Genomic DNA, 14,652 nt, shown 5'->3' on the forward strand with positions numbered 1-14,652 from the left:
ATCAAGACTGGCATGACTCGTAGACCCTTATGATGTTTATACAGGGGCTATAGAAGGTTATACATATGAGCCACAAGTGTCAAAAAAGCTTGCTATAGCTAGTAATATCGATGTACAAAGACTTCATATCAATAAAGACAGTAACCAATTTTCTCACGTTTTGTGCTTCTGCGCATAATCCGGTGTGACTGTGATATATTGCGCTCCCAAGTCAACTGTACAGTTTGGATCTGACAGAGATCGGCTGGTAGACATGCGCCCACCTAAAGAAACAACACAGAAAAGTTGGGATTTCAAGTTAACAAATCACTGTTAGCAATAATGTATTGCTAAATTGATATATTGTATTTATCTAGCTCATATCATAAAACATAATGTGGAGCAGTTGCATAATAGTGTGCGTGCAGGGGCAAAATACAGTGTGCCACTGCCCCTGCACACACACTGCTATGCCCCAAAGTGGCCCCTGCACATACTATTATGCCCCATAGTGGCCCCTGAACACACTGTATTATGCCTCACAGTGGCCCCTGCACACACTGTATTATGCCTCACAGTGGCCCCTGCACACACTGTATTATGCCTCACAGTGGCCCCTGCACACACTGTATTATGCCTCACAGTGGCCCCTGCACACACTGTATTATGCCTCACAGTGGCTCCTGCACACACAGTATTATGCCTCACAGTGGCTCCTGCACACACAGTATTATGCCTCACAGTGGCTCCTGCACACACAGTATTATGCCTCACAGTGGCTCCTGCACACACAGTATTATGCCTCACAGTGGCTCCTGCACACACAGTATTATGCCTCACAGTGGCTCCTGCACACACAGTATTATGCCTCACAGTGGCTCCTGCACACACAGTATTATGCCTCACAGTGGCTCCTGCACACACAGTATTATGCCTCACAGTGGCTCCTGCACACACAGTATTATGCCTCACAGTGGCTCCTGCACACACAGTATTATGCCTCACAGTGGCTCCTGCACACACAGTATTATGCCTCACAGTGGCTCCTGCACACACAGTATTATGCCTCACAGTGGCTCCTGCACACACAGTATTATGCCTCACAGTGGCTCCTGCACACACAGTATTATGCCTCACAGTGGCTCCTGCACACACAGTATTATGCCTCACAGTGGCTCCTGCACACACAGTATTATGCCTCACAGTGGCTCCTGCACACACAGTATTATGCCGGACAGTGGCCCCTGCACACACAGTATTATGCCGGACAGTGGCCCCTGCACACAATATTATGCCAGATAGTGGACTAAACATGAACAATTATTATACTCCAGGGTCTAAAGAGACCACAGAGTATAATGATAGCAGTGTTTGTTGGGGTTCGCAGGCCCGCAACTTCAATAACTGATCCCCATTGCTGCTCATAGCCATCTCCATTTCCCAGGCGGTTGTGAGCAGGAGCAAGGATCGGTAAGTAAATAGGGCCCATTACCGGCTGGAGATACTGTTTTTAAAAGAAAAAAAAAAAAACATCATCAGGGACCCCTTAATATCCCAGGCCCTGTGGCAGCTACTATCACTGCTGCCCTGGTATTTACACCACTGTGGGGGTAGCTATAGGAAGTGCGGCGGTAGTATCTGCTACCGGGTCCTGAAGCCTCAAGGGTCAGAGTTCTCCCTACAGCATAAGAAGACAGCAGTAATATAGACAGCACATAATAAGTGCAGTGACACAGATGTGAACAGAGCTTTAGTCTAAAACCCCAAGTAGCGGGCTGGAGCGGAAAAGTGATGTTGGAAAAACTGTCGGAAACACATCGCAGTTTTTCTCATAGCGCTTTTCACAAAAAGTTTGGGAGTTTTCTTCTGCGGACTTTCTGTTTCAATTATACTTATATAGAATCCGCCGGCGTCTCCATATAATTATAACTGACATGCTGCGATTTCCAAAAACGCACCAGTTTTGCAAATTGTAACATTTCCATTGCGCGTAGAGAAAAGTACTTCAAGAACTGTTAAGAAACATTAAGTGTCCGGAACTTTTTAACCTTATCGTCTATGGCTAACGGTCGTCCGTTATACTGTCTGTTATTACTGTCCGTGTTCAGAAAGCAGAGCAGAAACTAAGCAAAAAATGGCCACTAAGTGTTCATGTGCCCCCTAACTCTGCATGCACTGCCATATGTCCTTGCATAAAGTCATAGAGCTCCTATATAAACTTAACCACCATGCTAGAACATTACCTGCACCCCTGGCTTTGTCCCATATCACCAGCTGCAGTTTGCTGGCCAGTTGCTTCCTCAGCAGGTAAGCACACAGGCTCCCTGTCAGGCCGGCACCCACGATTAATATCCTAGACATGGTGAATGAAAACCTCAGCTCACTAATCTGTGTGTTTCTCCTGCACACTTACACAACAGACGCTGGCCAAACATAGCTTACCCTGGGAGAGGAGCTGCCGGCCTGCACTCAGCCCTGACTGCAAACAGCTTGCTATGTTAATACAAACGCTTTACTCTAAATCAACTCTGGATTGTAGCTAAAGACTTTACAAAGTTGCTTGTGTTATTGATTCTTCCACATAGATGGTAAATACGGTTAGAAAATTATAAATGTATAATAGTAATGTATAGAAAATATCTCGTAAATACAACACACAGAATGCAACATACATTCTTAGGCCTGGTTCACATCTGCGTTCGGTTTTACGTTCGGGGAGTCTGCTTGGGGATCCCCTCGAATGAAATATTGAACGCATTGACAAGCAATGGAAGCACACGGACCCCATAGACTGTGGTTTCCACACGAGTCATGCGGAGAGGAAAGTAGTTCATGAAGCACTTTTCTCGCCACATGTTCCATGCGGACACCGTGTGGAAAACACATGGACCCCATTATAGTCTATGGGGTCCGTGTGCTTCCATTGCTCACTGCATTCGGTATTCCGTTCGGTGGGGGGGGGGGGGGACTCCCTGAACAGAATACCGAAAGCAGATGTGAACCAGGCCTTAGGATTCACATGGTGCTAGAGAAAATTCTCCTGTTTTCCAAGTTTTATGCCCCAATTGGTGTCCTGCAGCAAAGAAAAGCGCTTCTTCGCGCAGTGCTTTGCACAGAAAGTTCGCAGAGTTTTCCTCCATGGACTTTCTGCTTCAATTATACCTATAGGGAGACCGCCGTCACTTTCCTAGGTATAATTGAGATGCTGTGATTTCCCAAGCTGCAACAGGTTTGGAAATCGCCATGTATCAGCAGCGCGTAATTTACTGCAAAGTGGGAATGGGATTTTCTAGGATCCCATCCACTTTTCTGTGACAGTTTTTTTCCATGACGTTTACGTCACATGGGGCCCCGGCCTTAGTGTTGGTGTTTCCGCATGTATTCACTTAATGTGATTAGTTGAGTCGTTTAATAAGCCTATTGATTTCAGACTGTTTCTAAAAAACATCCACAGAGGCAGTGGTTTCCTATTTACATCTTTGGAAATACATTTGCATATTTTTCCCATAATTGCGGAGATAGGCAACCTTCAGCCAGCTGTTTTACAACTACAACTCCCAGGATGCATACTTGCTCTGTTGCTCTTGGAACTCCCATGGAAGTGAATGGAGCATGCTGGCAGTTGTTGTTTCACAGCAGATGGAGTGCCGAAGGTTCATGATCCTTGTGCTATTGCCTAAAACAAGGAATACAATAAAGAATGATGATGGGCAATAAAAGGCTCAAATTTATCATAAATAAAAAATAGAAAATTGGTGCAATTTATGTCAAAAAGAGAGAAGAAACTTTAATAATGGTCAGGTCAAGGGTGGTCCCAATGGGCAGAATGGTGGCTCAGTGGTTAGCCCTTTAGCCTTGCAGTGCTGGAGTTCTGGGTTCAAATCCTGCCAAGGACGACATCTGCAAGGAGTTTGTATGTTCTCCCTGTGTTTGCATGGGTTTCCTCTAACACTTCAAAGACATACTGATAGGGGGAGGGTAGCCCCAATGAATATTGTAGTCCTGACTCTATCCACACTATCATTTCTATTACTCTGGCCATCTATTTCTGGCACTATGCAGTCTATGACTATCACACACATTTTTATCCAATTTCCCCTTTCAGATTGTATCATACTTCCCACATTCTCTTGTGTTGCATGCTAGTCTGTGAGGATAAAGGTCACATTAGTATCCACTGGTTTTGCTCCAGATCCCTCAAATATTGGCTTAGCAATGTTACATTTTTCCTGCTACATTGAGATAGTAAGCTAATTCTAATACTGAATAGTCAAATCAATGATAACAACCAGCACAAGGATCCTCCTGAGTAAATACGCCTGGAAGCAAAGTTCCCACAGTTCCGTTTTTTGATGTGAATCCAAAAAACATGAAAAAACTGCAATGTGGGAACCTGAACTTAGGATTTGTGGTTTGTTACCCTAGTTGTATGTCTCAGGATATGAACCCATACATGAATATTAAAGATACTGTATGTGTTGAATGAAGACTAAGGGACCAACTCCTTTGTATAAAAGGGGTTTTCTGGGAGTTATATGGTGACCTGTCCTTAGGATAGGTCATCAACATCTAATAGCTGGGGGTCTGACATCCCACAGATCTTCTGGCCAAAGCCATAGGTTTTCAACTGGCTCATTTGCATTTCAGTTCCTTTCAAGTGAATGTGGAGGACCAAGACCAAGCACAGATTCTATGAAATGTACAGCAGTGTGCTTGATATTCAGTGAAGAGGCTACAGTGCTCACCCTATGGTTTCTTCAAGCAGTCCTAATATAAGTCCTCAATATGTAACTCCTTGAAAACCCCTTTAATTATTCTCCACTATGTACCCCCAAATAACAGGTGTTTTTACCTGTCCCAATATTTAGGTAGGATGTAATTGGGTTAAAATTATTATTATGATTTTATTAAAGGGGTTTTTACATACACAGGGGATAGGGTAATGCATGATTCTCGGGGCCACCAGCAATCATGAGACCATAGGTCCCTTGTGTGAATGGAGTGGCCACCACTCCATACACTTCTATGAGACTAATGGAAGTAGCTGAGCACATCTCTCCAGTCCTGTAGAAGTGAATAAAGTAGTGGCCATGCATGCACACTACTGCTTCATGCATAGGGGGGACTCTGGGACCTTTGTTTTCATGATCAATGGGGGGGGGGGTCTCATTAGTTAAACCCTCAGTATTTATACATTTATCAACTATCTTGTGTATATATATATATACTAGCTGGTACCCGCGACTTCGTCTGCGGTGATTGTAGCAGTGGGTATATACAGGCGTGGGTAAGGTTTTCGTAGTGTGTACAGTATAAGGGATGGGATATGAAATGTAAGTTTGTATCTTGTTTTTGCTGTAATTCCGAGAATACGTGAGACTTTTGTGTTGAAGTTACTTTGTATTTGAGCTGCTATACGGCGTTGTGAGAAACTTTACATAGTGACTTTGGGACAGAGGTATTTGAAGTTAACCCTTTCCCGCCGATGGCATTTTTTGATTTTCGTTTTTGACTCCCCTCCTTCTAAACCCCATAACTTTTTTATTTCTCCGCTCCCAGAGCCATATGAGGTCTTAATTTTTGCGGGACAAATTTTTCTTCATGATGCCACCATTAATTATTCTATATAATGTACTGGGAAGCAGGGAAAAAATTCAAAATGGGGTGGATTTCAAGAAAAAATGCATTTCTGCGACTTTCTTACGGGCTTTGGTTTTATGGCGTTCACTGTGCAACCAAAATGACATGTCCCCTGTATTCTGTGTTTCGTTACGATTCCGGGGATACCAAATTTATATGGTTTTAGTTACATTTTGACCCCTTAAAAACAAATCCAAAACTGTTAAAAAATTTTTTTTTTGAAAAGTCGCCATATTCCGACAGCCGTAACTTTTTTATACGTGCATGTACAGGGATGTATATGGCGTCTTTTTTTGCAGGACTGGGTGTACTTTGTAGTTCTACCATTTTCAGGAAATGTTATTGCTTTGATCACTTTTTATTCAAATTTTTATCAGAATCAAAACAGTGAAAAAACGGCGGTTTGGCACTTTTGACCATTTTTCCCGCTACGGCGTTTACCGAACAGGAATAATATTTGTATAGCTTTGTAGAGCGGGCGATTTTGGACGCGGGGATACCTAACATGGATGTGTTTCACAGTTTTTAACTACTTTTATATGTGTTCTAGGGAAAGGGAGGTGATTTGAATTTTTAATCCTTTTTTTTTTGTTTTTTATATTTTTTTTACTTTTTTGAAACTTTTTTTTTTTGCATTTATTAGACCGCCTAGGGGTATTGACATGGGTGGGCGGTGTCGCGGATTGTCAGAGCGGTGGGGGTTGGCAAACATTGCTGCTCCGGAGCGTTAAAGAGAGTCTCCTGGAGTATCGTTAAGGTGAGGGGCAAAGTGGTAAAGTATATGTATATGAGATTGTGTGGGGTTAGGGGCGAGGCTGTAGAGGGCAATATGAATTTTGTGGCTTGCTATGGTCCAAAGTGTGTGAGATTGCAGAGATGGTGGTGTGAGTTTGGGTTTTGTGGGGGTCCTGGGAAAAACATATGTGCGCTATTGTGACAAAAAGTAGCCTATTGCGCAATCGGGTGTATTAACTATGTTTGTGGAAAATTTCAGCCAAATCGGTCGAGCGGGTTTTGCGTGATTGACTAACAAACATCGGAACACACAAACCCACAAACATCCAAACTCACAAACTTTCACATTTATAATATTAATAGGATATATATATATATATATATATATATATATATATATATATCTTGTGAGAAAGTGACAGGCAGAGTGCTGGAGTTCCGGTATATCTTCCCCAGGTTTCTGACATATCTGTGTTCCAGTGCGGGTCTTGAATAGGCCTCAGCTCTAGGTGTGGGTCCCGGGCTTGTTACTGGGCCATAAAAGGCTGCAGAGTGTACACTTCAGGGTAGATCCTGGGTGCAAGAGCAGGCGCCTGGGTCTGTCCTGAATTACTGAAAGTCTAGTGAGACTGTACTGTGCTATCTTGTTTGTTCGTGTGGTTTGTAGTAAGCCATGCGTATACTTAGCTTTATACTGTTTAGTTAGTGCTCGGCTGAGCAGGGTTTTGTTTGACATTCTTTTGCCTGAAGTTAAGGCTGTTTTTTTTTCTAAATAAACCTGCTTGCTACAAATTTTAGAGGTATACTACTGGCTCACATCAGTGGTTCTCAACATGATTAATGTTGAAAACTAAAAGTCATCATCCAAGTAACTGCTCTTCTTATCACAAGGGTGGGTAAACAACTCAATTTTCTATATTCTAGACCTCTAAAAGGGCTGCTGTCTTGTGGGGAACCCCTGAATAGAGAGCGATGACAAACGAATGCCCATAGGTCTCATTTCTATTTGATTTTCTGCAAATTCAGAGGGGTTTTAAGGACAACATATGGAATGTGAAGACCCCAGTTTAATATTTCACTAGGGCCTTGAAGATAAAGCATTGCACATGTACCCCCCGAGTACGTGCATGATTATACATTGCTGCTTACCATGAAATGAGAGACTTTCAGCTCCCATGAGGACAGACATGAAACACATTTCTGCTATACAAAGCTATGGTGAAATCCTTTCCTTTATATCCTGATCTCCCTAAATGATTTCTTTAAATGAAAGCCGCTATTTAAGCCAATTGTCATTTCTACTGGTTGACTCCAGCTTTACAGTTTCCATGGAGATGAAGAGGATATTTAGCTCCATGTATCCGTTATATTTTATTATTATGATAATACGCTTTCTTCTGCCTGCAGTGCCCGTGGCATTATTAGAATGGGAAATGTAGACACTGTAATACTGCTGGATAAAGGGAGCCCGGCAGACAAAGTGTTCAGCAATGACATCTGGGTATAAAGAACAAAATCAAAGCAAAGAGATACAAAAAACATTGTAATAACCGTTTCCTTTATCGACGATCATTTTGGTTTTTAGGTCATATTAAATTTTCCCCATTTTATAATCACTATTAGAGAGAAAAATTCATCAGTGTTAGAAAAGCATCAGGTGGCGTGATAAATATAGTGCGGTCTGTGAGACATTCTTCTTAAAGGGGTTTTCTGGGAATTGGCCATTGATACCAGACTGGTGTGGGTCACCACTGAGTAGTCAGGTGTTCAGGTTGAGTACCGCAGCCTCCTCATCATACACAGTGCCATCCATGTACTAGTGGCTGAACGTGGTACTGCAGCTTACTCAGTCAAATGCTTGGAATGGAGCTCTAGTACAGACACAGCAGATTAACAATGTACTAAGCTGTTCCTGGTAAGAAGGAGGTCACAGTGTTCAGCAGCACCGTTGTCAGACCCCCACCGATTTGATAATGATGAATAAAGTGTTAATGGCATTAGAAGACAGTCCATTTACTTTTATTTATCAAAGACTTTATGCACTTTATAACCCGCAAGCATTATTACACAAATTTTATACACATTGGCAATGTGCCCTCAAAGCCTTGGCAGCGGCTGAGCGGTGTGGCTAGGGAGCCTGGCAATGTCACATCAAAGGTGGGTATACTTGCCTTTATGGAGGAAAGAAAAATCAACATGCTTTGCACATCAGAAAATTTTTGCAGGTCATTACTTACGGTATAATGGCCCCTCCAACCCCCACAAGCAATATAAGCAAAGGGTTAGCTAAATTCATTACTCATTGCTCTTGTCTCCACTTCTTCCCTGAGGTCTGATGTGACATCAGTACAAGACTCCTGGAACAGAGGAAGAGTGGCGGGTAATGAATCCAGCTCACTGGTCACTCCTAGGTTGCCCAAAATGTCAAAAGCACGTCCATCCGTACTAGACCACCGAGATAGCCTGCTAAGGCAAGCAGGTTGTATAAAGTCAAAGTAAGGTTGGCTGGCGCTCATGTTTACTGAGAGGAGAACTCTGGTAGGTGCTTATTGGGACAGTGCACACTGGTGTTACAGACAGGGGCAGTTATAGGAAACAGGTAAGCAGCTGTACCCCTGAACTGGTGCCTGAAGAATCCTAAATTCCCTCTGACACATAGGAAGACAACAATATTATAAACGGCACTTGTTAGGTAGGGGCCCTATTATGAATGTTGCAGGAGCCCAAGTATTTCAAGTTATATCTCTGGTTAGAGTTTGAGCTTTCAGGTAACCTGCAAATGTTCATCTGACAAGTTATTAAGACCTATCTTAGACTGTATATAGAACAGGCTCTTAGAAATGTGACGTGACCCGGCATTTGTGCACTATCATGCTGAAAATCTGTAACGCAGAACATTTGAGAAATCTCAGATTTGCCTTTATACAGGCTTAATATGTCAGAGTTCAGCTATTTGCCGCGTATAAGTCATCTGACCTTCAAACTTGACATTTCTTATTAACTCAGAGCAATTATTTCCGTCTCCAATTGTGCAGTCTCTTCGTTTCTTATATAACCCCCTGAAAACAGTTTAGGCTAGGTTTCCATGGTGAACTATGGTCATTCATGAGTCACGGTAAAATTGTGGCATTATCATGACTCATATAAAACTTTTCCAATGTGGAAAAATTTGTAGTCAACTTGCAAGGATTGTGAGAATTAAGGAGTAAGTTAAAGGGGGTCGGGTCTACCGTAGGATGTCTGCAGCGGACATCCTGCAGCAGACCCACCCATGATAAATACAAGCCAAAATCATCGGGTTCGCTATGGCGTTCAGAAGTAATTCCCAGATGACTGGCCCAGGTTTTAATCTTTACAATACAAGGCCAAACACGCAGTAATATTTGACATGCTGTGGGTTCAATATCCTTAGCACTGCAGGTTTCTTTCTGCATTGTGTGGATTTGGATACACTTTACTGTACACGACGGGTTACAATCAGTGATTTTAGAGCTAATCCGGTGTGAGCATGCCAACGGTGTCCCTGGCATTAGTCAGAATTCTTGTAACATTGTTTTTTTGTATACACAATAAAACATGCCTCTGCTCCTGAGCTATTGCCTTCTTTGTCAAATGAGCTCTTTAAAGCAATGATGACATACCTTTCCTCTTTGGAGCACTTGCATATGGACAAAAACTTCTCGGCAATGGAGAAGTGGAAAAACACTGCTGGATTCAGGGAACGCTATAACCTATCTATCTGTGGGGCTGAAGTGTGCCAGAAGTCTGGTTTAATTTGTGCCAAAAAACAAGCCTCCATGGCACGCATCATATAGAGTTTGTTTTTGTCATTTTTTTAATTTTTTTTTTACTTCCCAGAAAAGGGAGTGGAACTTCTCAGAAAAAGAGTCTGATTTAACATTCAACAATATACACCAGAAATGCACAAAAATTCTGCCGCAAACTAAGCCAAGGAATAAACTTAGACTACACAGTCTAAAGATACATCAGATTTACCATTGAACATGGTCACTGTGATAAATCTGGCACACTTTAAGGCTCTAGTTTAAGTCTGCACTGTCTAAATATTGGACAGAATTAGTAACTCTCACCCAACGTATTCATCTTTGCTCTTTGGTTATAATGGAAACCTCATCTGTTAATGAGATAGAATTGGATTAGTTCTATATCTTACATACTCCCAGTCATATGACTTGACTTACAGTTAAATGAACTAATAACCCCTAATCCAGACATGTTCTTATGGCATATTTGTCACACCAAATATTTTCAGTAAACAACATTTTAGACAAAAATGGAATCTGACTAAATACAAAATGCAGCATGCTTTCATGTCCTGCCTTGGCATCTATAGTTGGTCAGTTTTGCTAATAATGGTTATTGTCACCTTATCACAGTTTTCCAATATGTCTATTTTTTTTTATAACTAATTTTTATTAATTTTTTTCAATTAGAAAACAAATAATAGCAAAACTTCAATCAGGAAACAAACAATAAAAAAGGAACTGCAGTAATCCCATCAGATGGCAAGGAACAGTGACAGTGGGGGAATGACCAGTCAGCAACCTAAAGGCCGTGAAGGATACAATATGCATCCCATTGTGACTAGATAGTCTTGAACGCCTCCGTAGTGTTACTGAGGTTCGCTGTCAAGTATTCAAGAGTGCGAATATCTTTCAACCTTCCAAGTTACTCCGGTCCCAACGGCGGAGACATCAACCTCCAATTATGAGCTAAAGGGTCTTGATGATGCCTTACCAAGGTGTCTAGGGGGGAGACCAAGGAGATAAGTCAGCGGGTTTAATGGGACTCACTGAAGAAAGAGGGTATCCATCATTGCCTTGACCTCCCTCCAGAAACCCAATATGAGCGGCAAAATCCAAAACATACAGTATGGTATCTTTCCAATATATCTAATCACACACTGAACCATCACATGCTTTACTACACAAATACATTTTATACTTTAGTAAACAACCAGCCAACAAATGCAAACTTAGACCTCCTTTACACGACCGGGAGCAGTGTACAAGTCAGTAAGAGGACAAGAATGACACAAGGATACACAAGGATAGGTATCTGTAGGTAGTGCTTTTCACTGATTCATATATTGAAGTGAATAGACCGAGCTGCTAATACGGACAGTTAAAGGCGTGACCCTTCACTATGGCCCAGACAAACAGCCACAAAAATGATGGACCCATGGAAATTTATGTGTCTGTACTTTGATCCACAATTGTACAGTCGAGTGAAGGAGGTCATACACATTAGATATGTATTGTCCAGACTGGTCGGTTTTTGTTGCACTGTCTGACCATCTGTGTATGAAGTCCAGATGCCAGGGTAAATAAATTAGATTTCAACTGCCCAATCCTTTTGTTCTCATAGTGATAAGTGTGCGGACCTCTCCCCAGTCAGTACAGTCAATGTACTAATGCTCCATATGGTGACGTCTGGCAGGATAGTATTTGTTTGGCTAAAAGTTATTTTATATATAAATTCTTCAGATTGAATCTAAATATTTATGTTCTGGATTCATCTGAGAAGAGGAAAGCACAACAACTTTATTCATAGTAAAGAAAAGAACAAATACAAATAAATGGAAGTCATGAGACATAAATATTTATATAGAAACAATGAGAACAGGTGATTTATAAAGTATTACAGGATAGCATTAGGGCCCGGTTCACATCTGCGTTCGGTATTCCGTTTGGGAAGTCCACTTGGGGACTACCTGAACGGAGTAACTCAGTCCACCTTATATACCATATAACAGATAAGGCAACACAAAGAACACAACACATTGACCAGACTTCAAGGTTGTACACAATCTAAAAGTAGACAAACCAGGGTCTCCATACTGACTCATCTACTTAGCTTGTTTGTCAGACAAATACATACATAATAGTATTGTGTAACCTGTCATTAACACACACACTGTACATACTATATGTAATGTTTGTGTGTATATACGTGTGTATATACATATACATTACACACATATATATATATATATATATATATATATATATATATATATATATATATATATATACTGTTCTCTACAACAAGCCATAAGAACCCACGTGTACTCTGTCTTTGGACTCCCAGTGTCACGTGACTCGTGTTGCTGCTCAGACTCCCAGAGACTACGTCACGTGATTTCCACACAGCTCACCAATTGGACTTTTCTTTTGACACTGTACAGCAAAGAGACCTCTTCTCTTATTGGTCAAAACTCTCCGGTCTCTAAGCTAACAGGCCGCTTGATTGGTTAGTGCAGCTGTCTCCGGCAGGGTTCTCGGCCCCGCCTCTTCAGGAAGGAGTGAATGGTGTGAGCTGCTGTGTGCTCGCTAATAGGCTGCAGCCTGCCCCCTGTCATAGTGCTAGTGCTGGGTGTGTGCGGCGCTCCTGCCTGGTACGTACCTGCCACTCTCTATATACATCCTCTTACTATCTATATACTATGACATTACTATTAGTATAGCATTACATTGTAACTGGGCAGTTTGGGGACTTTTATACCCTAGTTCTTGTCTGTTTCATTACTTACCCCCCCTACTTAGTGGATCTGTCAGCAGGTGCCCCAGCAATGGTGTCATTTGTTTCTAGATGGGGATATTGTGAGCACTGATTGTGACTAGTATGTTGTAGTGTAGTGTACATGTATGTTACGTGTGGCTGTATTACATATGTGTATTATACATGTATGTTACATATATTGTAGTATGTGTAGTATACATGTATGTTACATGTGACTGTATACCATGTGTATTATACCTGTACAGTATGTTACTTGTATTACATATGTTGCATTATATATTTTTGTATTATACATTTATGTTACATATGACTGTTACATATGTTGTAGTATATGTATTATACATATATGTTACATATGATCAATGCAGCTGAATGACATGTATTATACGTGTATGTTACATTGGCTTGCATTACATATGGTGCATTATCTGTATTATACATGTATGATATGTGTATTATACATTTGTTACGGGTGGCTGTATTACATATATGTATTATGCATGTATGTTACATATGATCAATGCAGCTGTATAGCATTTGTGTATTATACATGTATGTTACTTGTGGCTGTATTACATATGTTGTAGTATGTGTATGATATATGAGTATTACACATGTATGTTCCATGTAATCAGTGCAGCTGTATGACAAATGACATTACTATCTGTACGGTCAGGTCTGATGATATCATGGCACCATAAAGTTTACGGACCCTTCTAGTAGCAGAGATCCACTTTAAACAGTAGATCACACTCTGCAGACCGTTGCATCTGGCAAAATTGTTGACTATCACATTTGTATAAAGCAGATGCGGTGTCATGCATAGGGGGTCCTGCGTTGGTCCCCTTCTATAAGTCACAGAAGACAGCGGCTACCAAGAACATTTCCCCTTGTAGTACACAGACAGTCCATTGGTTTTAGTAGGACATCCTAGACAACTACTTTTAGGCTAGGGCTACAGGGTCAATTATGGCTGTGATGTAGTGTTACCAAAGATCGCCTTTTTTTTTTTTACTTATATAGGTGAAGGAATCGTGTGGTGACATGTTAATCTTCAGTTATGTGACAGTTCTATTTGTAGCTAAAGTCACTGTGTTACCCTAGCCTTAGGCAAGGGATATGCAGTGACTTGAGCCACAATACACATTGCACAACCAAAGATTGCAGTTTCATGCACGACAGCAATGTTTTTGGTTGAGCAACTTGTCTTGGATATGTCATAACTTTATGAATGGTTATGGTCTGATCCCTGAGACTCCTGTAGAAAGAGTTCCAATGTATGGAGCTCACTGCAGCCCACTGTCCAGGGAACATGACTGTGACCAGGTCTGGTCTTCCATTGACAGGCTCCCCAGCTGTTTGTGCTAGGTGACCACTGCATCCATTAACTGACCTCAGTGGTGACCTAGCCTAGGTGAAACTAGGTGAAATAGCATGTGACTGATGTGACTTTCCATATGTGAAGCAGTCACCTGGCACAAATGGAACATCATTCTTGATGTCAGCTGGAGACCTGTAGATGGAAGGATCTGACCTACTGCCGCTGTTAAAGCATGATTTGGGAGTGGTGAGTTATGTTGTTTATGTTATTGACCCCTTTGACATCTGGGACCCCCACCTATCTAGAGAACAGATCCCACCAGTCATAAAGTGATGGCACATCCTAAAGATAAGCCATAGCTTTATAAAATGGGAATATTCCCATATATTGCACCCCTTGGGAGTGTGGTCTGTTGTATGAATTCCATGGTTATA

At 41.5% G+C, this 14,652-nt stretch overlaps 1 protein-coding gene across 2 annotated transcripts in view; it reads right to left on the minus strand.

Annotated features, from left to right (window-relative positions):
* RNLS (renalase, FAD dependent amine oxidase) overlaps window positions 1-2,382 on the minus strand; it is an 80,079-nt gene extending 77,697 nt beyond the window's left edge. Inside the window, exons 1-2 of one of the 2 annotated variants that reach the window (XM_075257561.1) lie at window positions 2,223-2,382; window positions 158-263 (exon numbers count right to left, since the gene is read on the minus strand). In XM_075257561.1, the coding sequence (XP_075113662.1) occupies window positions 158-263; window positions 2,223-2,340 (224 nt within the window). In that variant the 5' untranslated portion in view covers window positions 2,341-2,382. The remainder of the gene's footprint in view (window positions 1-157; window positions 264-2,222) is intronic. The other variant, XM_075257560.1, reaches the window with a different exon arrangement.
* Between the last annotated feature and the right edge of the window lie 12,270 nt (window positions 2,383-14,652).

This window comes from Leptodactylus fuscus, chromosome 10 (genome assembly GCF_031893055.1).
Source record: "Leptodactylus fuscus isolate aLepFus1 chromosome 10, aLepFus1.hap2, whole genome shotgun sequence".
Taxonomy (NCBI): domain Eukaryota; kingdom Metazoa; phylum Chordata; class Amphibia; order Anura; family Leptodactylidae; genus Leptodactylus; species Leptodactylus fuscus.